The sequence below is a fragment of the Phragmites australis genome, chromosome 4 (assembly GCF_958298935.1).
Source record: "Phragmites australis chromosome 4, lpPhrAust1.1, whole genome shotgun sequence".
Lineage (NCBI taxonomy): Eukaryota > Viridiplantae > Streptophyta > Magnoliopsida > Poales > Poaceae > Phragmites > Phragmites australis.
The window spans coordinates 6,328,023-6,351,226 of record NC_084924.1 but is presented as its reverse complement, the minus strand read 5'-3'; the positions used below and the strand labels follow the sequence as shown (position 1 = coordinate 6,351,226).

Genomic DNA, 23,204 nt, shown 5'->3' with positions numbered 1-23,204 from the left:
TTTTAAGTGGGCTATTTATACCCCACTCACCCCATCCTTTGGGGCTGCTGCAAGGGCACGAAAGAAACACTTTTTAGAGCCAAAAGAACTCCATCCCACTCCATTCTAGTGTGTGATTTGAGAAGAAAAGTGAGTTGGGTTGAGAGATTGGAAGATTGAGTGCAAGTGAGCTAAAATCCAATCTTGAGCACTTGAGTTCTTGACAAGAAGTTCTCGAAGCGTTTGTTACTCTTGGAGGTGAAGCCTCCTAGCCGGCTAGGTGTCGCCGGTGAGCTCCCGTGCTTGTGGTGAGCCGCGGGAAAGTTTGTGAAGGGTTCGATTTCGCCTCCGCAAGGGAAGAAATCAAGAGTGGATCGAGGAAAGCGGTTGAAAGAGACCCGGCTCGTTGGAGCTTCCTCAACGGAGACGTAGGATTCACGGTGGTGAATCCGAACTTCGGGAAACAAATCTTGTGTCTCCTCTCTTGTTTCTTTACTTTTGAGTTTTTGTTCAAATCTTTGTGCATATTGCTCGATCTACTTGTTTGTGTGTATTTGAGTGTAGGTTCTTCGTGGATCTACTTGGAATCATCTCCGGGAACACACGACATCACTTGGTTTGAGCTAAAACTCTCTACACATCTATTTCATTCAGTTTCGGGCTCTGTTCTGTACAGAACCCGGAGAATCCGGCCTTTACCGGAGTTTCCGGACCTGTACACACCGGAGTATCCGGACTACACCGGAGTCTCCGGTGAACAGTAATTTCAGGCATATGAACAGTATTTTCAGCCTTTTTCAATTTAAGTTTTATTGCATATCTCTTGCTAGAATTGAGTAATTTTTGTCACCTTAGGATTGTAATTTCCACACTTATTTAGGGTGATTGTGCACTAGTTGAGCCTAGCATATTTAGGTTTTTCTCTTGTGAAAAACTCGTTAGTTTATATTCTGCTGCAAGTTTAGGCCAACGGTAGAAAGGGTTGAATTTTTGTAAAAACGCCTATTCACCCCCCCCCCTCTAGGCGACATCATTGTCCTTTCAGTAACGCCATCCCCTAGCATTTAATACTACGGGATATGACATTGCCTATCTGAGCCGACCAAGGCTTCATTCGCTAGAGGGGTGCCTGAAAAAAAAAGACTGTTAGTTTCAGACTGTTATAGAATAAGGGGGTCCTCTGTCAGGGGGAGTCCGCACAAGGGAGTGCCAGCAGGCATTAGATATTTTTTCAAAGATCGTGACCCTATTGCGTGACGAGGCAAGGCTCTCGCGACCAGTCCCCTAGTCGCGGAGGACTGGTCGTGGTCAGACCTGGCCACACCACTTTGGCCCCAGGAGTGGTCATTGACACAGTCTTCCCTCATGGTGAGTCCAGGAAACCACATCCTGAGGGGAGGTTAAAAGCAAAGAGAGAGAAAAAGGGGAACGTGGTAGAGAGAGAGAGAGAGACAATGATGGCCATCGGACCCAAGGGAATTTCTGCTTCTCCTACATGGCTTTTCGAATTTCAAACTGGCCAGGCCCCGTGGTGGTTGAGATACCACAGCCGTCCTATAAATGGGGGCGTCGATGGCTCTTCGCAAATCCTTTTGTCATTCTCTAAGCCCCCAGCCCTTGTGCTTAGAGCCCCTCTTCTTTGTCGCCGCCCGTGCTCTCGCCACAGCCTTTGCCACATTCCAATGGCGCGGCGCTCCGGTAAAGAACCTGACTTCCCCAAGACCAAGTGCATTACGACAAAGATGAGGTAGATGAGCGAGAACCATCTGCTCCCCCGTTGCCTATCTTTGGGTTACCGCCCTAGGGAAGATGCGCCTGCCCCCCACCAGAGGGAGATCGTTTTGTTCGTCTCCTTCTTCCTAGCGGCCTCATGCCGTCCTTCTCTAAATTTTTCACCTTCGTTATCACCTTCTATGACATCTTCCACCTCCACCTCAGCCCTAATTCCATCATCGTGCTGAGTGTTTTTACTCACATGTGCGAGAATTTCATAGGGGTCGAGCCGTACCTCAATTTTTTTCAGATTCTTCTACATAGCCAGGTTACAGATCGGGCCAGCCACCGGGAGCTATGGGTTTCAACTCCGCGACGGTGTCACGGGCTCCTACCTCGAGATGGGCCTCAAGTCGTCGTGGTCAGGCTGGAGGGATGAGTGGTTCTACTTCCATACATAAGATTTTTTGGACAACATCCACTTACAAGCCATGCCGGCACAAGTTACCGAGAATTGGGGGAGCGCCCCTACGACAACTCTAGAGCTGTTGAGCCTCGCTTCTTAGGTTAATCAGCTCAGGGACGCTAGGTTGTCGAGATTCGACGTCGTCTGTGACTTCATCAAGCGCCAGCTGTGCCCTTTGTGGAGGAGAGCACACCCAGCCTACCTGTACGCTAGGAGTGAGAACGACACCCGGGAGAGCTCCTCAGATGAAGCATGCTTACGGAAGCTTGTCGATCTCCACTCGAAGTGCTTATTTTTAGTCGGACGCAAACCAACGTGCCTTTTGTTTTACTAGTCACGTGTCAGATCATACTGACAACTTGTGCTCGATCACGTCCCTAGGGACTTCAGGCATATCGGACAGATTCCATGAAAAGATGTCCGTGTTTGCCTAAAGAAAAGAAATGAGTGTGAATTCCTATTTGGGGTCCAGGCCGGCCCCAATCTGGACCGTTCTGATGGGTCGGAGTCGTCGAGGCAAACGACTTTGAGCCAATCGTTTGGGTTGACAACGACGTGGACCTTTACCGAGTGACCACTGGGCCCGGCATTCTCGGGCTGCACCCAGGAGTCAGCTTGACCATATCGAGACTCCTCTTGCCACAGTGCAAGGCCATCTTTACGTTGCCGATGACAATGATGGCTCCTATCGGACTAGGAATCTTGATGACCTAGTAAGCATAGTGGACGACGGCCATGAACTGCGCCATCACTGGTCACCCCAGGATCGCATTGTAAGCGGTCCCGAAGTCCGCCACATCAAACATGACCTTTTCAATCCTAAAGTTACTCGGCGAGCCGAAGGTGACGAGCATCTCGATTTGCCTAATGGTTTTGCTAAGGAGCCAGGGTGATTTCGAAGAATGGAGGAGAGGGTTTCAACATGCTCCTTGGAATCTGTAGGGCGTCCAGCACGTCGACGAGAAGAGGTTGATGGAGCTCCCTCCATCGACCAATATGCAACCCAGACGGATGTTCTGCACCATTGGTTCGACCATGATGGGGTAGCGACCAGGGCGTTTGACCTGCACAGGGTGGTTGGCCTGGCTGAAAGTGAGAGGTACCTCCCACCACTTTAGGTGCGAGCTTAGGCCTGGATTGGTCGCCCACACCTCACGGACCACTGACTTGTACTCCCTGTTCGAGGAATACGTTGCGGCGCCCCCCATAGATATGGTGGACCATGTGATCGGCCTGCTAGAAACCCATCGTCGACTGGTCGGGGTTAGTCCCATCCTCACTATCGTCGTTGCGCCTGGTCCTGTGCTCCCCAAGCTCCTTGTCGATGATGCCCCATACGACCTTGCATTCGTTCATATAGTGGGCATCAGTATGGTGTATCGGGCAGTAGCCTCGGTCCTTCCTTCTGTCCTTTTTCTCAAAGCGCCAGCACGGTTTACCGATCTACTCGACCGCCATGACGTTAGGCGGTTCTGCCTTGCGTTTGTTCTTCATTTTCTCCTTCCGGCTGACCCCCTTGGAAGAGGTGGGCTGCTCGGATGGTGGCCATGGCTTCGCATCGATCTGATGCTCTCGGGCCTCAGCGGCCTGCGTGCACTTGTCGGTGACATCGAAGAGCTCAGTAGGACTTCCTTGGTGGCTAGCTTCTCGACCATCTTCTGGTCTCTGAACCCCCTCCGGAAGGCTATGACCACAGACTCACCAGTGATACTTGGAATGGTATTTTGGCGTTCGGTGAAACACCGGATGAAGTCTCGCAGCGACTCGTCCTGTTGATTCCTAACCTGATATAAGTCATCCTCGACACCTGGATGGGCGCAGCTCCCCTGAAAGTTGGCGACAAACTAGTAGCACAAGTTCTCCCAAGAGTGCACCGACCAGCGGGAGAGGTTCATAAGCTAGGACCGGGCTGAGCCGGTCAAGGCGGTCACGAAATAGTTGTCCATGACTTTCATGTGGCCTCTCGCAGCCTGCACCATGGTGGTATAGATCTATAGAAACTCCTCAAAATTGGTTCAGTCGTCATATTTTTTGGCTAGGACTGGCCAGAACTTGTCCGGCCAACGCACCTCTCGGAGCCGGGAGGATAGGGCATTGCATCCGTCCCGTAACGTGGGGTCGCTCACTGATGGGCGATGACACGTGCTTGGGGAGAGAGACAACGGTCTAGTGGCTCGGACGACGGGTTTGAGGAATCTGACGCCTTCCTGCGAAGGGAAGGTGAGCGGTAGGGCTGCTTGCCCTTTCCCAGCTCATGCCGAGCGCAATCTCCCTAGTCTCGGTCAGCCCTCTGACCCTAGATCGTGCCGCTGATGTCGCGTTGGCGAAGAGAGTCACGCAAGTCGGTGGTTTGGCTGTCCCAATGTGACGGGGGTCTTCGAGCATTTCCTATTGTGGAGAGACCATGAGATCTTTCCTGTCGCGGGGGCCTGATGTGAGTCTTGGTGATCGCGACCTTCACTAGCCCTTGCGACGGACATGGCATTTGCCACCATGGTTTGGCGGTCACAACCAGGAGGGTGAGGTCGTGTAGCCAGGGTGCTACTGGCGAGTCCTCCAGTACTGCTACCGGCGGGTGACTAAAAAGCATTCGCACAGTCTGCAGATTTTGTGCGGGTGTCATAGCCTCATAGTCAAGCTGCCGAGCGAGGAGCGGCGACATATCACGATGAGGGGAGCCCCCAGGACCCACATGGTGTGACAGCCTAGGCGACGACGCCACCACAGACTGCGCCCTATGCGTGAGTTCCTCTGGACGGCGCTGTAGTTGCTGGGGCTGTATCGAAGTGCCTCCCTGCTCGATGCCGAGCTGGTTTCCCTCTGGGCGCAAGGCCTGTGGCTCATTGATAGTACTCGGAGCACGAGGGCTTCCATTGCTCCATGCTGCACGATCAGACATGCAAACTTCAAGTTGAGTCTCAATGCCTTCGAACTCCGATTTGGTGTCCCATGCTTAGAGCATACCGGGCTCATCTGGGTCGTACCCCATGATGAACACCTTGTGGCAACCGGAGTCCTCGAAGCGGAACTCAGCGGTTACCGTGGATCCGGCCATGGGTAGCCCAATCAAGTTATCAGCACTTACCAAAACGCGAAAACGTGCCCCCTACCTGGTGCGCCAACTATCAAGAGTAATCCCTGAAATACTTCCGAGGTATACGGGGCGATGGGTGCGTGATCGACGTGTTCGGTGTGTGTGTATGAACTCAAGAACATCAGAGTATCCAGGTTCATGCCTCCTGTGGGATAACAGCCCTACGTCATGTGTATTCTTTTATGGATAGTATGAAGCTATTTACATATGTGTTCCTCTTCTCCTACAAGCCCGATCCTCCCCTATTTATATAGCAGGAGTGGTGTACATACAAACAGATCATGCCAACAACGTGGCCGGTCTAACCCTGATGAAACCAACTACACCTAGCTAGGGTAGGTATGCAGACGCTGTCCCACGCCGCATGCCCGCATGTGATGCCGTCCCATCTGCTGTGTGGCGCCACGCCTGTCTGTAACGCCATCCCGTAGCATTTAACACTGCGGGACGGAATACTGCCCATCTGCGCCGGCCAAGACTTTGTTCGCTGGAGGAGGTGCCTGAAGAAGGAAAATACTTGAGTAGATATTATTTAATATGATTTAATAGGTTAAGATGAAATATCTACCCTGCGATCAGTGAGGCTGGTTGCAGGGCTTACCTCCGCGACCAAAGAGCTGGTGGCGAGAGCCTTGCCTAGTCGTGTGATAGGACTACGGTCTTTGAAAAAATATCTACCGCCAGCTGACACTCCCTTGTGCGGATTCCCTCTGACAAGGGACCCTTTTATTCTATACACCGACACAAGGTTTGACAATCTTTGGTAGCAAACCAAACAAGAGAACCATGGGTAGTTATTATTGTTGGCTATGTGATAAAGACATGTACAATCGTTTCATCTGTTACTCTATTAGGTCGTCTCTTAGCCTATGCGTGAATTTAGGAACAAATTAAGAAACAATGATAAAAGAGGTTGTGTACTAGATGTCTCTATGTGGTCCCACGATATCTTCTAACTATCTCACGACATGTACAACAATGTTTTCTTATAGACTGTTGCTTTGTCTCCATATAATCTTACATTCAACTTAGCAAATAATTTGTAAGTTTTGCTGTTATTGATAACCCCATAAGTCCTTTTTTGCTGGAACCAAAATAATGTTGAGCATTTACCAACATATACTAAAATGATGCACGCATCATCGTCTAACACTAAAAATTCACTCAAAAGGCGGTTATTTGGCTAGACAACCATATCTTTGTCTCACATCCTCGTATATCCTTTACACCATACAAAATTGAATGTGGTTAAATTATGAGACGACGTGCATGGCCCATTGCAAATGCCATTACAAGTTATCTCTCATTGATCCCACAGATCTCTAAGAGATGGTCCATTGCCGATGAGACAACATACATCATCTCTCATTGTTTTCTCGCACAACTACTATTTCTATGTTGTGGGCTTGTGGCTATGCTATGAGACCAGCGGTGTAGCCACCAGGGGGCAAACCAGGGCAGCTGCCCTAGGTCTGCCAGAGTTAGCAAAGGACTTTGGGTAGTGGATGAGCACTACGAGCAATGTGAAGTGCATCAGTGTCTGGGAGAACTTTTTACCTCATAAATTGGTTCAATTTTCCCCTTATGTCAATGCAAACTAGGCACCCTTCATCCCTTTGGCTCTTAATCAGTACTCTCTATGAACCCTTTATGTTTTATTTTATACTTGTGCAATCTTGTTAGTTAAAACATGATAGCTTGAATATATGTTTAGTGATTTTTCATGTTCGATGTGTAATTACGTGGTGTTTAATGTTTTAATATTAAAATTTCACCCCAAGTAACTCAAATTTCTGGCTACACCACTGTATGAGATGGCTAAGATGATACCATTATTTATACATGTGCCTAAGTAGAAGAGACTGAGCATTACTGCAAGCCAGGTTAGATATACTGATGTTAGGAGAGGAGAAGTAGTTGGCACTTGGGAGTTGGGACAACCCACCGGTGAGAGAAGCCACAGGAAGGGCCCATCTCACATGCAGCATGCAAGTGACCTTTTGCCATCGTTCCAAGGTGTGGGGAGCAGAAAGCGACCGGTGTGCCACATGACCTCAACTGAGCCAGCCTGTGGGCCTAACCGCCGCTGTTTAGCAACTAATCACTATCGTCCTTGAAGCGGCACCCAAATCAAATCAACGGCCCCACGCGCCCGTCAGATTAGCCCCAAGGGCTAGAGTAAGCTGAGCCCGGTTCTTACCTGCTCTGATTGGCTGGACCGAGTTATTACTTGGCACTAGCTTCAGTGCTAAGCGTTTATGAGTTGTAACGACAAATATAAATATTAGTTATAGTTATATAAGTATAAATTTAAAGTATGAAAATGTAAATGTGTTACGAGAGTGTCGTCCAATGAATATATTAAAAGCGATGTCGTAGTTTGATTTTATATATGATCCAAAAATGAGAAGATTATCTGTTAATTTTTCTCTTAATTTTTTATTTATTTTTATTAGTAAGACGAGTCCTGTGTCGGTAGCGGTAATGAGATGATGAGACTGAAGTACGAGGATTGATGACAAAAGTAAGTAAATTATTTAAATTTTATAAGTTTTTATTAGATGACAAGGAGGATAAAGAACAAAATTAGATGGCAAAAATAAGTAAATTATTTAAAAACTTTAAATAGAAAGATAGCAAGGAAAGATAACAGAAACGACTCGTATTTTATATAATTAAGAATAGTTTTTAATTATTAATTAATTCTTTTAAAATAAAAAATTAGTTTGACAGGTCAGAAGAGATGGCGCCGTCGCGAAGCAAAACTCTGCGGCCAGCATGCCGCCCAAGTAAGACCCCACCACAAAATTACTCTTCGGCCCCTCCGTCTTCTACCAGGGCCTTGCCACCTGGCGCGGAGACTGCTGAGGGTAAAAAGGGTAATTCCTTTGATGAGTAGGAAGGAAGAGTTGCTTCATTTTCGTTATTAATTTTCGTCGGCCAACTAGGCAGCGAACAGCTCAAGAAAAGTAGCAGCAGCAACCCGCGGCGGCGACGAGCAACCAACCGGACTACGCCATTGCCAATCGCCCGAGCGCCCCTGAACCCTGCGCTACCCAGCCACCGCCTTTCTCTGCTCCCGCCGCGGATTCTCTCGCGCAGCCCGAGTTCGCGGCTGGTTTCTTTGACCGCTTCCTCTGAGTTCTTTCTCGGCGCCACGCCATGGAGGTAAGCGTTTCTTGGTTTTCTTGTTTGGTGGTGGTGTTGGGGATTGCAGGGCGTTGTGTTGTTGACGGGTTTTGAGGGTGTGGCTGTTCGTTTCACATGCAGGAGGGGGGCAAGAGGGTGGTGAGGACGGTGAGGGTGCGGAACATCTCAGATCTTGCGACGGAGCGGGAGGTGCGCGAGTTCTTCTCATTCTCCGGCGAAATCGAGAAAGTCGACATCAGATTGTAAGCGCTTCTTGATTTCTTTGCCTGCTCGTTCGGTAATCGCTGTTACGATAAATTTTTATCCTTGCCCAGTTTGACTGCATTGTGATTTTTTACTGCAGTGACGGTGTGGCGACGGGGAGGACGGCCTACGTCACGTTCAAAGATCCCAATGCCCTTGAGATTGCGCTTCTGCTGTCGGTATGGTCTCGCGCATCAATTGGTTTCATATGTAGAGTTCTTTTTTTGGTTATTGGTTTCATTGTTTTCAGAATTGGTATTTTCAATGATGTAGTTTGTGTGGCTGCCATTGTGAATAGTGAAGTTGGTATATGTGGTTGTTGTGTTTTGGGTTATTCAAGTGGCCCGGTAAGCCAGAACTTGTGTCGGTTGCTATCGATATCATAGCGTGTAGCGATGGAAAAAAAAATCAAAAGGTGTTTTCGTTCTTGTGGTAAATCGCATATATGTACGCAGGGCCTGTTCTGGTGTATATATCAATTAGGAAGAATTAGAAAAATTTCCATACAGGTCATTCACTCTAGCCTTGTTTGTGTTGGAGTTTTGTCACAGAATCGGAGGATCCTTGCACATGTTGAATTCTTGTATGGCCTTTTTGACTAAAAAATGTATTGCGATTTGATTCTTTAAATTTCTTTGACCATTACCATGTGCTTCATGCACTGGCAATCAAGTGATGGAAATACCCTCAGTACTATCGTAAGTCATTTGTAAAATCTTAAGAAGGCTATTGACCATGGGGAATTAAAAAGGAGAAAAAAATTGCTGAGTATTTTAATTCCTGCTTTGATTGACACAGAAGTGAGAAGCATATCTTATAGGGTTACTAACGTGATTCTTTGACTTTGTGATTTTGTCTTGCCATGTAAGAAATAAGCATGCCAGTTATTTCTTTATGTGCATCATGCATACAAGTCAGAAAATGTGCATCAGTCGCAACATGACTATCTAAAAGTTGTAGTAACCCGCTGCAATAGAGAAGGCTCTTCCTGTTTCTATGTTTTGAAAATGAAATACATTGCACAGCTGATGGTCCAGTGAATCTGTGTCCAGCTCTGTGTCTTCTTCACTCTGTTTTGTATCTCACCATGTTACCCAGTTAGATTTGCTGCATTGCAAAATAAGAAACATTAAATAAGCTTTTCCTTTAATGCTACCATGAAACAATATCCCCTGTTTTTCCTTTTCCAGGGAGCAACAATTGTGGATCAAGTTGTGAACATAACCCCTGCTGAAGATTACATCTACATTCCTGTTACCGAACAGGTTTACTATTAATCTAATTTATGTTACGCAAATGTGATTGATCTATATTGATCCTTCTTTTTGATAGAGATATCCATTTTGAAAATCATGCAGCATCTTGTGGTCAATGAGGTGACTAGTGCAAGTTCAGCTCCTACTGCAGATTTGGAGCACTCCACAGAGGTACCTTTTAATCCCAGTGCATTTTTAGTTTTCTTCTCCCTGTGTAGTTAGATCAAGAGCCTCCCATTAAACCAGGGAACAGGGACCATGAGCAGGGTGGCAAAATGTTAACATAGGGGCCACCTTGGACGAGGTGGATGTTAGGGATGAGGCGGTGACTAAGTGCAACACCATGTAGTTTTTCTACTGATAGTGACTGTTGCGCAACACCTACGCCAAACCACCTCCCCCATGGCAAGAAAAATAAGGAACCTATCTGCATATATGTTATTGTAGTGCAAGGTGGATTATGTTTGGCAGTTGTCACTAATTTAAAAGTTTCTTCCTACCACATAGGCCAATGCCAGTCCCACTGGCCATGTCTATGCCATCAAGGCCCATGATGTCATTACAAGTGTGATTGCAAGGAGTTCAATGATGAGACAAGATGCTGTGAACAAGGCTAAAGCATTTGACGAGAAACATCAATTGAGGGCTAATGCATCAGCGAGGATCAGTTCCTTTGATAAGCGTGTTCGCCTTTCGGAGAAGATAAACAATGGGGTATCAGTTGTAAATGAAAAGGTGAAATATGTGGACCAAAGGTTAAATGTTTCTGACAAAACAATGGCTGCTTTGCTGGCTGCAGAGCGCAAGCTAAATGATACAGGCGCTGCTGTGAAAACCAACAGGTCTCTTCTCATCCATGCTTTTGTTAATGCTCAAATAATCAGTTCAAATATATGGCTTATAATGAACTAAAATATCTCAATGAACTGTACCTTCATTACACCCTACACCTTCTGAAGTACTTAATGGCCTCCTTCATCTACATGGGTTTTTTATGTCTTGTATTGCTAATCTCTTCTATTATTTCCTCTTACTTGCAGGTATGTGTCTGCTGGAACAAGCTGGCTGAATGGTGCTTTTAGCAAGGTTGCCAAGGCTGGCCATGTAGCTGGCTCTAGAACCAGAGAAAAGTTCCAAGTAGCTGTGTCAAATCTAACAGCGAAAGTAAGTGACAGCTGGTATTTTTTACTGTTTCTTACTAGGTAAATTCATAATCGAAAGTTAAGCAGTGCTATTAACATCATGTAGCAAATCTAGAGAGCTGTAATCTACACGTTTTTCTTTTTAATTTTAGTCTAAATTCCAAACTACAATAAAAAGAGCTGTAGTTACATTATACGTTTTTTCCTTTTAATTGTAGTCCAAGTTCCAATAACTTCAGATTGCAGAGTATCTATAACTTTGATAGCTAAGCAATCATTAATCTACACTTACGGTGTACAGCACAATTTGTTTCCATTAGTGGATGTTCTCTTTGCCTGGACATGATCAACGAAACAGCTAATTTACATGTATATTGTAGACTCAGTCCTGATCCTTGATCACAATCACGAAGGGATTGCCATTTCACTGGCTCCTAATAAAACATGCCTCGGTTAATAAAATTGTGGCCCTGATAACAAACAAGAAAGGTCAAAGAGGAACTAACAGGATGGAGAGTACTGGAACAATTTGTCAGTTTGGCTGTGGAATTTTAGATGTCCATGCTATCTATGACATACATATATGTTATAGTGACAGATTTGAGAATTATGAAGCTGCAAGATGCTGCCTTTTGGCTAATCCTAAGGGGCATTGCCACGAAGCAAGAAAGAACTCACGTAATTCCAAGAATAAAGCAGCTTCTTTGCACTCCTATGTCAATCGATATTCATCCCTAAGAAATATAAATTCAACTAGTGTGCTCCATTTTTTAACCTTTTTTATTTATAATGTTCTTTGCTTTGCATACTCCAAGTTCCACATTATTTTTTACCTTTTTTTCTGAAATAGGGCCCTGCTGTTGTTGCTTGAGCTTGCTGTGCTGGTTGTGGAAGCTCATCTTCCTGAGGAAAATTTATTGGAAGTCCAGAACAAGCACCTTCTCTTGATTGTATGGACAGAGTGTGGAAATTAATTGTGTGTTTCACCGCTGTCTTGTCCTTTTTCCATGGGGCGGGCTTTTCAGTGAGTCATGTGAGATTTGGTATATAGAGGAGCTCAGATTTTGGGATTTTAGTAGAACCCCCATTCTTTTTAGTGTTGATGTTAAATTGATTATAGGTGATAGTGCTATTGTATTGACTCGGTGTGGATTCTTAATCGTCATTGATGCCTATGCTTCTTCCAAAAATGTTGCTCCAATTGAGAAATTTGAAACTCAGTTACTGGAAATTGGGATGCTTATCAGTTCTGATGTTTGCTTGCTCGTGTGCCATGTGTTGGTATTTGTTTGAATTATGCATTTACATCGAACTTTCCAGCTTTTAAAAGAGAATGCCTTCTAGATTAGGCCCTGGTGGCTTTTGTAATGGAAGCTTATATGTTGTCTACATATGGCACGTACCTACAAGTTGTTGACTCAATCCAGGTGAGTATAATCGATGAACTGAATGGCATCCATGAAGCCAAACTGGTTATCTTTTGTGATACAGTAGAAGGAACGGGGACAAATTCTTATATGCTGATCTTTTCATAAGGAACTCCGCCATCTGCATACAGGACAACCTTGAGAGTGAGACGAAGTTAATTGCAGCTTTTAACTTCAGCCTTCAGAGTTAGTCATGCTTATTTTCTTTCTTTCGAACAGAGAGTACGAACAACGAAGGCTAAGTTATGTATTATTTCTTCTTTTCTTCCAAACAGATAGTAGGACTGCTTCAAGCGTTGCTTGCCTAATCGAAGTGTCGAATAACAGAATTTACACTTGTCACAATTCCAAATGTCAATTCGTTATCGCACTCATAGGACATGTTTGACCGATTGAGGTTTTTTGAGATACCTTGTTTTTATTTTAAACTAAAAATAAATATTTAAACTACTTTATTTTATTTAAAAACTCTAAATTATAGCTACTCCAAATGTCATAGTCGTGCAGAGCCGATCTTATGGACAACAGATCTGGCGCTAATTGTTGTGCATTGGTGTCACTGCAGCAGTGAAAACCAGCCAAAAACGCGGACAGATTCAGCAGCCACACAATAGAATCTGGTCGTTCAAAGTATCTGAAGAATCTGCACATCTCCCGCTTCTCCCACGCGGACCGTTTCTCCCCTCCATTCCTATATACACCAGCTCTCGCCCCTTCCACCTGGCGTCTGTCCATTTCTCCGTCTCCTCGTGGACGCGGCGCGCGCGCATTTGCTAAACTCGCGTGATCGCGTTGCCTCGCCGGCCGTCGAGATGGCGACGGAGGCGGCGCCGGAGTGGCTGGACACGGGCGACAACGCGTGGCAGCTGGCGGCGGCGACGCTGGTGGGGCTGCAGAGCGTGCCGGGTCTGGTGATCCTCTACGGCAGCATCGTCAAGAAGAAGTGGGCCGTCAACTCCGCGTTCATGGCACTCTACGCCTTCGCCGCCACCTTCGTCTGTTGGTGCCTCTGGGCCTTCCGCATGTCCTTCGGCGACCGCCTCCTCCCCTTCGTCGGCCGCCCCGACCTCGCCGCGCTCGACCAGGCCTTCCTCACGGAGCAGGGCTTCGCCGGCGCCTACCCTGCCGCCACGCTCCTCTTCTTCCAGTTCGTCTTCGCCGCCATCACGCTCATCCTTGTTGCCGGCTCGCTTCTCGGCCGCGTCAATTTCCGGGCGTGGATGCTCTTCGTGCCGCTCTGGCTCACCTTCTCCTACACCGTCGGCGCGTTCAGCCTCTGGAGCCCCAACGGATTCCTCTTCAAGGCCGGCGTCATGGACTTCGCCGGCGGATACGTCATCCACCTCTCTTCCGGCATCGCCGGCTTCACCGCCGCCTACTGGGTACGTACATGCATGCCATGCATGATTGCACATGTACCGGAGCTTATATACGTGGATGAACAACTAATGGGCAGGTCGGCCCGAGAACGGCGAAGGACAGGGAGGCGTTCCCGCCGAACAACATCATCCTGACGCTCGCCGGCGCGGGGCTTCTGTGGATGGGGTGGACGGGGTTCAACGGCGGCGCGCCGTACGCCTCAAACATCGACGCGTCGGTCGCCGTCGTGAACACGCACCTCTGCACGGCCACCAGCCTCCTTGTCTGGCTCTGCCTCGACTGCTTCGTCTTCGGCCGCCCCTCCGTCATCGGCGCCGTCCAGGGCATGATCACCGGCCTCGTCTGCATCACCCCCGCCGCGGGTCTGGTGCAGGGCTGGGCGGCTATGCTTATGGGCGCCATAGCCGGGAGCGTGCCGTGGTGCACCATGATGGTGCTGAACAAGCGGAGCCGGTTCCTGAAGCGCGTCGACGACACGCTCGCCGTGCTCCACACGCACGGCGTGGCCGGCAGCCTCGGCGGCGTCCTGACGGGCGTCCTAGCGGAGCCGCGGCTCAGCCGGCTCTTCTTCGGCGACGACCCCCGGTACATCGGCCTGGTGTACGCGGTGAAGGACGGCCGCGCCGGCCCGGGGCTCCGGCAGGTGGGCGTGCAGCTGGCCGGGATCGCCTTCATCGTGGCACTCAACGTCACCGTGACGAGCGCGGTGTGCCTGGTCGTCGGGATGCTCGTGCCGCTCCGGCTCAGCGAGGAGCAGCTGGCGGCCGGCGACGACGCGTTACACGGGGAGGACGCGTACGCGGTGTGGGGCGACGGCGAGACGTACGAGCAGTCCGTGCATGGGAACCATGGGTACCCCATGACGTCCAATCCCGTGGCGTCTAAAGCCGACGAGATGATATGATCGTTCAAGCGTGTCTGCGCATGTACATCTCGGATGTAGCAAGAAATTTTTTTTGATGCAAATCAGTAAATAGGTTTAAATATGCAAACAATTAATGTTGTCATTTAAATAGTACGATTGATTCTACCATTTCACTAGTTGTTCATCTATATATATATAGGGCTGGATAACTAGCTAGTTCGGCTTAACTCGGCTCGGCTCATTAACCAAATGAGCAGAAAAGCCCGTTCGACTCGGTCCGTTAGCAACTAGTTTGGCTCATGAGTTAGGTAATAACTTTGAGCGGTACAAATATATAATAATATTTGAGCAATTAGTATATGTGTATGAGCTATACAAAAGAAATCAGTTATATGGTATGTGGCCATATTTTCTTAGAGTGTAACCAAGCGAGAGCATGATGGAAATAGCCAAATCTCACATAAGCTTTTTGAGCTTGCAATTACAACTAGTTTAAATAAAACTAATAAAGTTTTCTACATGTAAATCAGCCTCTACCAATAACAAACTTGTTTGATGTGATCATCCAGATACAGTTGAGCTACTAACGTAAGAAACAATCTAAAAAAAGAAATTGATGATACTATTCTACTAAAATCCATCACCACCTTCTAATGAATCAACTTCATAAATCATAACAATAATGACACAAGTTCAATGGAACGGGCTATGCGACGCGAATGATCTGTCAATTTAGAAGAGCAACGGCGAGTGGCGACGGTGAAAGTGCATCTAGCCCCTATGTGTGATTTTGGTAATTAATGACAATACATATGGACTAACAATGTTGTTGAGATTGTTAGTAGGTTGTTCAATAGGTGATGCATGGAGAAGAGACATGCATGAACTCTAGGTGAATGGGAAGATTGAAAATATGCATCTAGATAAATGAGCTCTTGGTGATGCTCATAAAAAAGAAGAAGAAGCTTGAGTGATGACAATGCCTATGGACTAACAATCATATTGAGAATTGCTATTAGGTTATTTCATAGGAGATGCATAAATGATGAAGCATGGATTCTTTGAGAAATGCCATGAGTTCAAAGAATTGCATCAAAAGTAAATGAGCTTTTAGTGATGCTCATGAGAAGAAGAATAAGCTCAATAAAATTAGCAACAAGCTTGAAGGCTAAGTTACTTGTGGAGATCAAGTAACTAAAGGTATGACTTGTTAATAGAGTTTTATGGACTAACCCGTGTGCTATGTGTTTAAGAATGAGTAGGGTTAGGTTCTATATGAAGATTGACAATATGCATGAAGGCTAATAAGTTACTTGTGGAGATCAAGTAACTTAAGGTATAAATGTTGTCATTTAAGTTTTATGGACTAACCCATGTACTTTGTGCTTGAGAGTGAGTTGGGGTTAGGATCCATAAAAAGGCATAAGTTGAATTGAAATCATATATGCCAAGAGTGAAGAACAAGAATGGACTCCATATATGAAAAAGTGAATTCCTAGAAGATGTCGAATACAAAGTGGTTTTCTATGGCAAGACGGTGAAGGGCAAGCAAGACTCGGCTGCGATGGACCATCCGTGGTGAAGGGCAAGCAAATGGCTTGGCGCCGAAGGACCAAGGCGGTGGTGAAGAGCGAGTGAAGGCTTTGCGCCGATGGACCGTGCGAGGCTATGTGAAGCTATGGATGATTCACATCAATCATATGAAGAATCAAGAAGAGATGGAGTGAAGAATATATGGAAGTTGGCAACCCTCAAGGTTTGAAAGAAAAAGAAGCGGTACTTGAAAGTTTTCAAATGCTCAAAGTGGTTCAAATGAGTTTTATCTTTGAATTTGAGTATAGGTATGCCGCACTATTAAGAGGGATGCAACGTGAGCTAATTGTCGCGTCTCAGTGCTCAAGAGTTCCCAACCAAACCCAAAGTGAGAGTTTGTTGTTAAGAGTCCGGAGCGGAAAGTGCGGAAGTGTCCAAAATGGGTTTTGGAGTGTTCCTAATTTGATCCTATGTGTTTTAGGTCATGAATTCAGTTGGGATGTGTAGCCCTCTGAATAAGCTTTCCATAGAGTCCAAAATCGTCGAAATCGGACTCCGGGATCAAAAGTTATCGCCGTTTTTCGGAGGTCAGCTGTGCTGTACTCGGAGACTCCGGTGAAGACCGGATTCTCCGGTACCTGGAAAGGCCGGAGACTCCGGTGTAGTCCGGATACTCCGGTGAAGTCCGGATACTCCGGTACCTGGAGTGGCCGGAGACTCCGGGAAGTCTCCGGGGGTGTTTTCTGGGTTAAGTGTCGACCGGAGACTCCGGTGTAGGCAGGATACTCCGGTAAAAGTCCAGAAAAGAGCGTAACGGCTAGTTCTGACATATTATGTGACCGTTCTGACGCCGTATTTGGATTTAGGGCCGGATACTCCGGTGTTCACCGGATACTCCGGTCAGTTCTGTCAAAAACAGTAACGGCTAGTTCTTTGGAGTGGGCTATTTATACCCCACTCACCCCATCCTTTGGGGCTGCTGCAAGGGGCACGAAAGAACACATTTTTAGAGCCAAAAGAACCTCTCCCACTCCATTCTAGTGTGTGATTTGAGAAGAAAAGTGAGTTGGGTTGAGAGATTGGAAGATTGAGTGCAAGTGAGACAAAATCTGATCTTGAGCACTTGAGTTCTCGGCAAGAAGTTTGATTGCGTTTGTTACTCTTGGAGGTGAAGCCTCCTAGCCGGCTAGGTGTCGCCGGTGAGCTCCCGTGCTTGTGGTGAGCCGCGGAAAGTTTGTGAAGGTCGATCTCGCCTCCGGAAGGAAAGAGATCAAGTTAGTGGAAAACCGAGCTCAAGTGTGACCGAGCTTGGAGAGGAAAGCGGTTGAAAGAGACCTGGCTCGTTGGAGCTTCCTCAACGGAGACGTAGGATTCACGGTGGTGAATCCGAACTTCGGGAAACAAATTTTTGCGTCTCCTCTCTATTGTTTCCTTACTTTTATGTTCTTGCTCAAACTTTGTGCATATTGCTCGATCTACTTGTTTGTGTGTATTTGAGTGTAGGTTCTTCGTGAATCTACTTGGAATCATCTCCGGGAACACACGACATCACTTGGTTTGAGCTAGAACTCTCCACTCATTAATTTTATTCAGTTTCGGGCTCTGTTCTGTACAGAAACTGGAGAATCCGGACTTTACCGGAGTTTCCGGACCTGTACACACCGGAGTATCCGGACTACACCGGAGACTCCGGGGTGAACAGTAATACCAGGCATATGAACAGTATTTTCAGCCTTTTTTAATTTATGTTTTATTGCATATCTCTTGCTAGAATTGAGTAATTTTTGTCACCTTAGGATTGTAATTTCCACACTTATTTAGGGTGATTGTGCACTAGTTGAGCCTAGCATATTTAGGTTTTTCTCTTGTGAAAAACTCGTTAGTTTATATTCCGCTGCAAGTTTAGGCCAACGGTAGAAATGGTTGAATTTTTGTAAAAACGTCTATTCACCCCCCCTCTAGGCGACATCATTGTCCTTTCAGACGGCCAACGGCAAAGAAGACGAGTGAGATGAGTAGTCAAGTACACGATGCTGCTAGATTTGGGCTATCTAAAGGAGACGAGACGAGTTTTGTCTCGTCTGGATCATTGGCTTGGGCGGTTGGGATGTTGGGGAGACTTAGGCCTTCCTGGCTCATTTGGCTCGTGAGTAGCTCACGAGCTGGCTTGTTTAATTCGTTAATTAAACGAGCTATGAAACCAACTTGGTTCGCTAAAAAACTATAATGTACCGAGTCGAATTGAGCTGAGCTAGACACGAGTTGAGTTAGCTCGCGAGTTACAAGCTTTTTATCCAGGCCTACATATATACAAGTAGAGGGATTATTTTATAATATTTTGTGGATGCACGATGAATGTTTGTATAGTTTGAGTAGTATGGGTGCATCACTACTCCGAAAATTAAGAATATTAAAGATTACGTCTAGTGCTGGAACGTTCAAAGCTTTTTTTTCTCAATAGTAACTGACAGGTGACGGTCTTGTTTTGCTCTTGAATCCTTACCAAGCATTAGCATCTTAACCTATACACTTACAATGTACATTTGCCACTATGTATGCTATGCAGAAAGGAGCCCGAGACCTGCCATCGCCTGTTCGTTGGCTACAGATTCACAAAGAGCGTCTGGTAACTCCTGGCGGCATGGGTGTCACAACCATCTCTCGTGCCAACTTCCTGCCGCAAACCAACTCAATTCAGCAATGGTGAGGAGCCTGAAGACACTCAAAATGGGGTTGAGGCCACTGATCATCCTAGCTTGTTGGAAGATCTGGAATGAGCGCAACGCCAAAACATTCAGTAGAGCCGAACACGCCGCGCCTTTTAGTTGTTGTCCGGTTGTGGCCGTTTTTTCCCCTATTTTTCTTTTCTTGCACCCGTCGGGTCGTTCGAACTATTTTTTAATATAATATGCAGCTATATTATTGATTCATTAAAAAATGTACATTTACAACTAAAAATGTTGCAATGGGACTAAGAAATGTTGAATGAAATGGTTTGCCGTTGTAATTCTAAACTAATAAGAATTGAGTCTAACTTAGTTGGTAGGAGGTGTGAAGGTACAATCTCACCACTCAGGTTTGAGTAGTATGATACTGGCAGCTAAACACGTTGCTAATACATATGTACTGCTCTGGCGGCGAGGGATGGCTTGCTGTTAGCAGTGGCACTTGTTACAGCAAAATCATTTTGGAGCTTGACAACTTCTCTTTTATGAGACCGATTTTACTAATAAAAATAATTTAAAAAATTAAAGGAGAATTAGCGGATAATTTTCTTCTCTTTTTTAATCCTATCTGAAATCAAACTACGGTATCACTTCCGACGTATTCGTTCAGAAGCACTCTATAACGTTTCCACATCTCTATATTTTGAGTTTATACTTAATATTATTACGTCCAATATTTATACTTTTAGCTAGAGCCATGAGATCCAAGAGTTAGGCAGGAATTTTTCATTGTTTTGATGTTATGTTTGTTGGACGGGAGGCAAACTCCGCAGCTCATTGCTGCGCGAGAATTCCTTCGGCTGATACTCCTGTATGTTCCCCTGGCTTAGTTATACTCCTGATTGGCTTAGGTACCTAGCAGGGATTGTAGTCCTGCTTCTTATGAATAAAGCTCTTGAGATTTGCCGAAAAAAGAAATCACCGTCATCCATCCGGGCCGGATATTGCCTATGGTGCCGGGCAGAATGCAGATCCATCACGCGATTTTCTCGGCGTCGTGAAGACCAAACGAACCTTGCCTCGCTCCCATCCAGCTTCCAAGACCCGTTCGTCCGATCAGGATAGGGTAACGGTTAAACGAACGGGATCGCTAAGATTTCAGCCGGCCATGCAACTGCCCGGGCCTCCTCACCCGGTCTTTCCTCTCTCAGTTTGTTACGAGGATAAGCGCCCGCGGAGGCGGATCGCCTCGTGCACATCGCTATAAATCCAGCGGCTCGGCGCACCCTCCTCTCCACTCGCATTCTCTGCTCCAGCTGGTACCCGGCCGGTGAGTCCAAGCGGCGCTCGGTTAATTTGTTCGTGTAACCTGCCGGTTCAGCTTGTTCGTCGTGCCAATGCGTTGCTTCCTGCAGGAGGAGAGGTTCGATCCATGCAGGTTTCTCTGACGATGGCGCGCTCGCCGGCGGCCACGGTCGCATGTCTCCTCGTCGCGTTCCTCCTGTCGCTGTCGGCGACGGCGGAGTACGTCAAGTACAAGGACCCCAAGCAGCCGATCAACGAGCGCGTGCAGGACCTCCTCAGCCGGATGACGCTCGAGGAGAAGATCGGCCAGATGTCGCAGATAGAGAGGGCCAACGCGACCACCACCGTCATCGAGAAGTACTTCGTCGGTTAGTCATCGCCGCCGTCACGCCAATTCACCGGCGGTCCTTGAAATGCGTGTGTGCTTGCTGGTGATGTGAATTATATCGGATCGATATGATGTGACGGGGGTGCGTGAGTGCAGGCAGCGTGCTGAGCGGCGGAGGCAGCGTGCCGGCTGAGAAGGCGACGGCGTCGACGTGGCAGAAGATGGTCACCAAGATGCAGAAGGCGGCGCTCAAGACCCGCCTCGGCATCCCGATCATCTACGGCATCGACGCCGTGCACGGCAACAACAACGTCTACAACGCCACCATCTTCCCCCACAACATCGGCCTCGGCGCCACCAGGGATCCCACGCTGGTGAAGCGGATCGGGGAGGCCACGGCGCACGAGGCCAGGGCTACAGGCATCCCTTACACTTTCGCGCCATGCGTCGCGGTAACGATATGATTAACCACCCACATGCATTGTTTTAACGAAAATCGTCGGCAAGTCCTATGTTTAATTTTCTTAGATGAAATTGCTTGGAAGAATGATGAAACTATATGTGTCAATGCATGTGATCTGGTGTGTTTGTTAGGTTTGTCGTGATCCGAGGTGGGGCCGGTGCTACGAGAGCTACAGCGAGGACACGAGACTGGTGCAGCTCATGACCTCGAACATGGTGACCGGACTGCAGGGCGACGTCCCAGCGAAGCACCCCAAGGGCGTCCCCTACGTCGGCGGGTCGAAGAAGGTGGCCGGGTGCGCGAAGCATTTCGTCGGCGACGGCGGCACGCGGCGGGGCATCAACGAGAACAACACGGTGCTCAGCTTCCACGACCTGATGCGGATCCACATGCCGCCCTACGACAACGCCGTCATCAAGGGCATCTCCACCGTCATGATCTCCTACTCAAGCTGGAACGGGATCAAGATGCACGAGAACAAGTTCCTCATCACCGACACGCTCAAGAACAAGATGAACTTCAGGGTCAGTGAACTACTACTTCCCTTTGATGCATGCATGCATGGTCAACTGCTCATTTTTCACTACACAAGTTTAAAGTTTCGGAACGTGACGTGCACGCGTGTGCATTGTTGTTGTGCAGGGCTTTGTGATCACGGACTGGCAGGCCGTCGACCGGATCACGACGCCGCCGCACAAGCACTACTACCACTCCATCCAGGAGACGATCCACGCCGGCATCGACATGGTGATGATCCCGTACGACTACACGGAATTCGTCGCCGACCTGACGTCGCAGGTCAAGAGCGGCCAAATCAAGCTGGACCGCGTCAACGACGCCGTCAGCCGTATCCTCCGGGTCAAGTTCACCATGGGCCTCTTCGAGGACCCTCTCCCCGACCCGCGCCTCGCAAAGGAGCTCGGCGCGCAGGAGCACCGGGCGGTCGCGCGGGAGGCCGTCCGCAAGTCCCTCGTGCTGCTCAAGAACGGCAAGAAGGGGAAGCCAATGCTGCCGCTGCAGAAGAAGGCAAAGAAGATCCTCGTCGCCGGCAGCCACGCGCACAACCTGGGCTACCAGTGCGGCGGCTGGACCGGCACCTGGCAGGGGGGCAGCGGCAACAGCATCACCGGCGTCGGTACGTGTACCTCCATCTCTCGTGGCCATGCAAGTTCGTTCGCGCACTGTCAGACGCGTCGGTGCATCGCGCGTGGCGGGTGGCGCGTGCGAAATCAATAGAGAAGAAACGTTTCTAATCGCGCGCTCAGTTTGGTACGTGGTGGTGGGTGGTGACGTGCAGGCACCACGATTCTCGAGGCGATCAAGTCGGCGGTGGACAAGAGCACGGCGGTGGAGTACGCGGAGCACCCGGACAAGGACTCGATCGCCCAGAACGCCGGGGAGTACGACTACGCGGTGGTGGCGGTGGGCGAGCCACCGTACGCCGAGACGGCCGGCGACAACCAGAACCTGACCATCCCGGACCCGGGCGCGAAGGTGATCAAGGACGTGTGCGGGCTCGTCAAGTGCGTGGTGCTCATCGTGTCGGGACGCCCGCTGGTGGTGGAGCCCTACCTAGACTACACGGACGCGCTCGTCGCCGCGTGGCTGCCCGGCACGGAGGGCCAGGGCATCGCCGACGTGCTGTTCGGGGACTACGGGTTCACGGGGAAGCTGCCCCGGACGTGGTTCAAGTCGGTAGACCAGCTGCCGATGAACTACGGAGACAAGCGCTACGACCCGCTGTTCCCGTTCGGGTTCGGGCTCACGACCAAGGCTGCGAGCCAGAGTTAGCAATCAGAAATTTTCCGTGTTTAATTAGTCTGTGGGATTCGCAAATAACCATGGCTTTTACCGGTGTAGTTACCAAAGATTGATAAATGGGTTGATTTGATACATATATCGATGCGACACTCTTGTCTATTTTTAGCTAGTTTTGTAATTCAAGGTCACATCCACGATCCATTTACAACACTATCGGATCACATTGCACGTTTTCCATCATCGGTCGCATGGATGCGCACAGCGAAACTCCGTGCTCCCCTCTCTCTTCCCCTGTACCATCGAAACAATATTCTTTGCCCTTCCAACGAGACATAGGTAGATTGTCCTCCTTCAAACGGAGGATAGAAGTATATAATTGTGATTTTTCAAAACGGATATATATATATATATTTATAATTTTTATATTTAAAAA

The 23,204-nt window shown here is 48.0% G+C and overlaps 3 protein-coding genes across 3 annotated transcripts; all 3 read left to right on the top strand.

Annotated features, from left to right (window-relative positions):
- The first annotated feature begins 8,182 nt into the window (after positions 1-8,182).
- LOC133915447 (binding partner of ACD11 1-like) lies at positions 8,183-12,296 on the top strand. Its single transcript, XM_062358602.1, has 8 exons — positions 8,183-8,420; positions 8,523-8,644; positions 8,746-8,824; positions 9,836-9,910; positions 10,004-10,072; positions 10,409-10,743; positions 10,942-11,065; positions 11,894-12,296. Exons 1-8 carry the CDS (start codon positions 8,415-8,417, stop codon positions 11,912-11,914), a joined length of 831 nt encoding a protein of 276 aa, XP_062214586.1. The 5' UTR covers positions 8,183-8,414; the 3' UTR covers positions 11,915-12,296.
- Positions 12,297-13,113: 817 nt separating this feature from the next.
- On the top strand, positions 13,114-14,791 carry LOC133914119 (putative ammonium transporter 4 member 1). Its single transcript, XM_062357271.1, has 2 exons — positions 13,114-13,852; positions 13,927-14,791. Exons 1-2 carry the CDS (start codon positions 13,283-13,285, stop codon positions 14,752-14,754), a joined length of 1,398 nt encoding a protein of 465 aa, XP_062213255.1. The 5' UTR covers positions 13,114-13,282; the 3' UTR covers positions 14,755-14,791.
- A 289-nt stretch (positions 14,792-15,080) lies between these two features.
- LOC133914118 (uncharacterized) lies at positions 15,081-22,805 on the top strand. Its single transcript, XM_062357270.1, has 6 exons — positions 15,081-15,110; positions 20,449-20,587; positions 20,704-20,999; positions 21,142-21,534; positions 21,653-22,145; positions 22,308-22,805. Exons 1-6 carry the CDS (start codon positions 15,081-15,083, stop codon positions 22,799-22,801), a joined length of 1,845 nt encoding a protein of 614 aa, XP_062213254.1. The 3' UTR covers positions 22,802-22,805.
- The last annotated feature ends 399 nt before the right edge of the window (positions 22,806-23,204 follow it).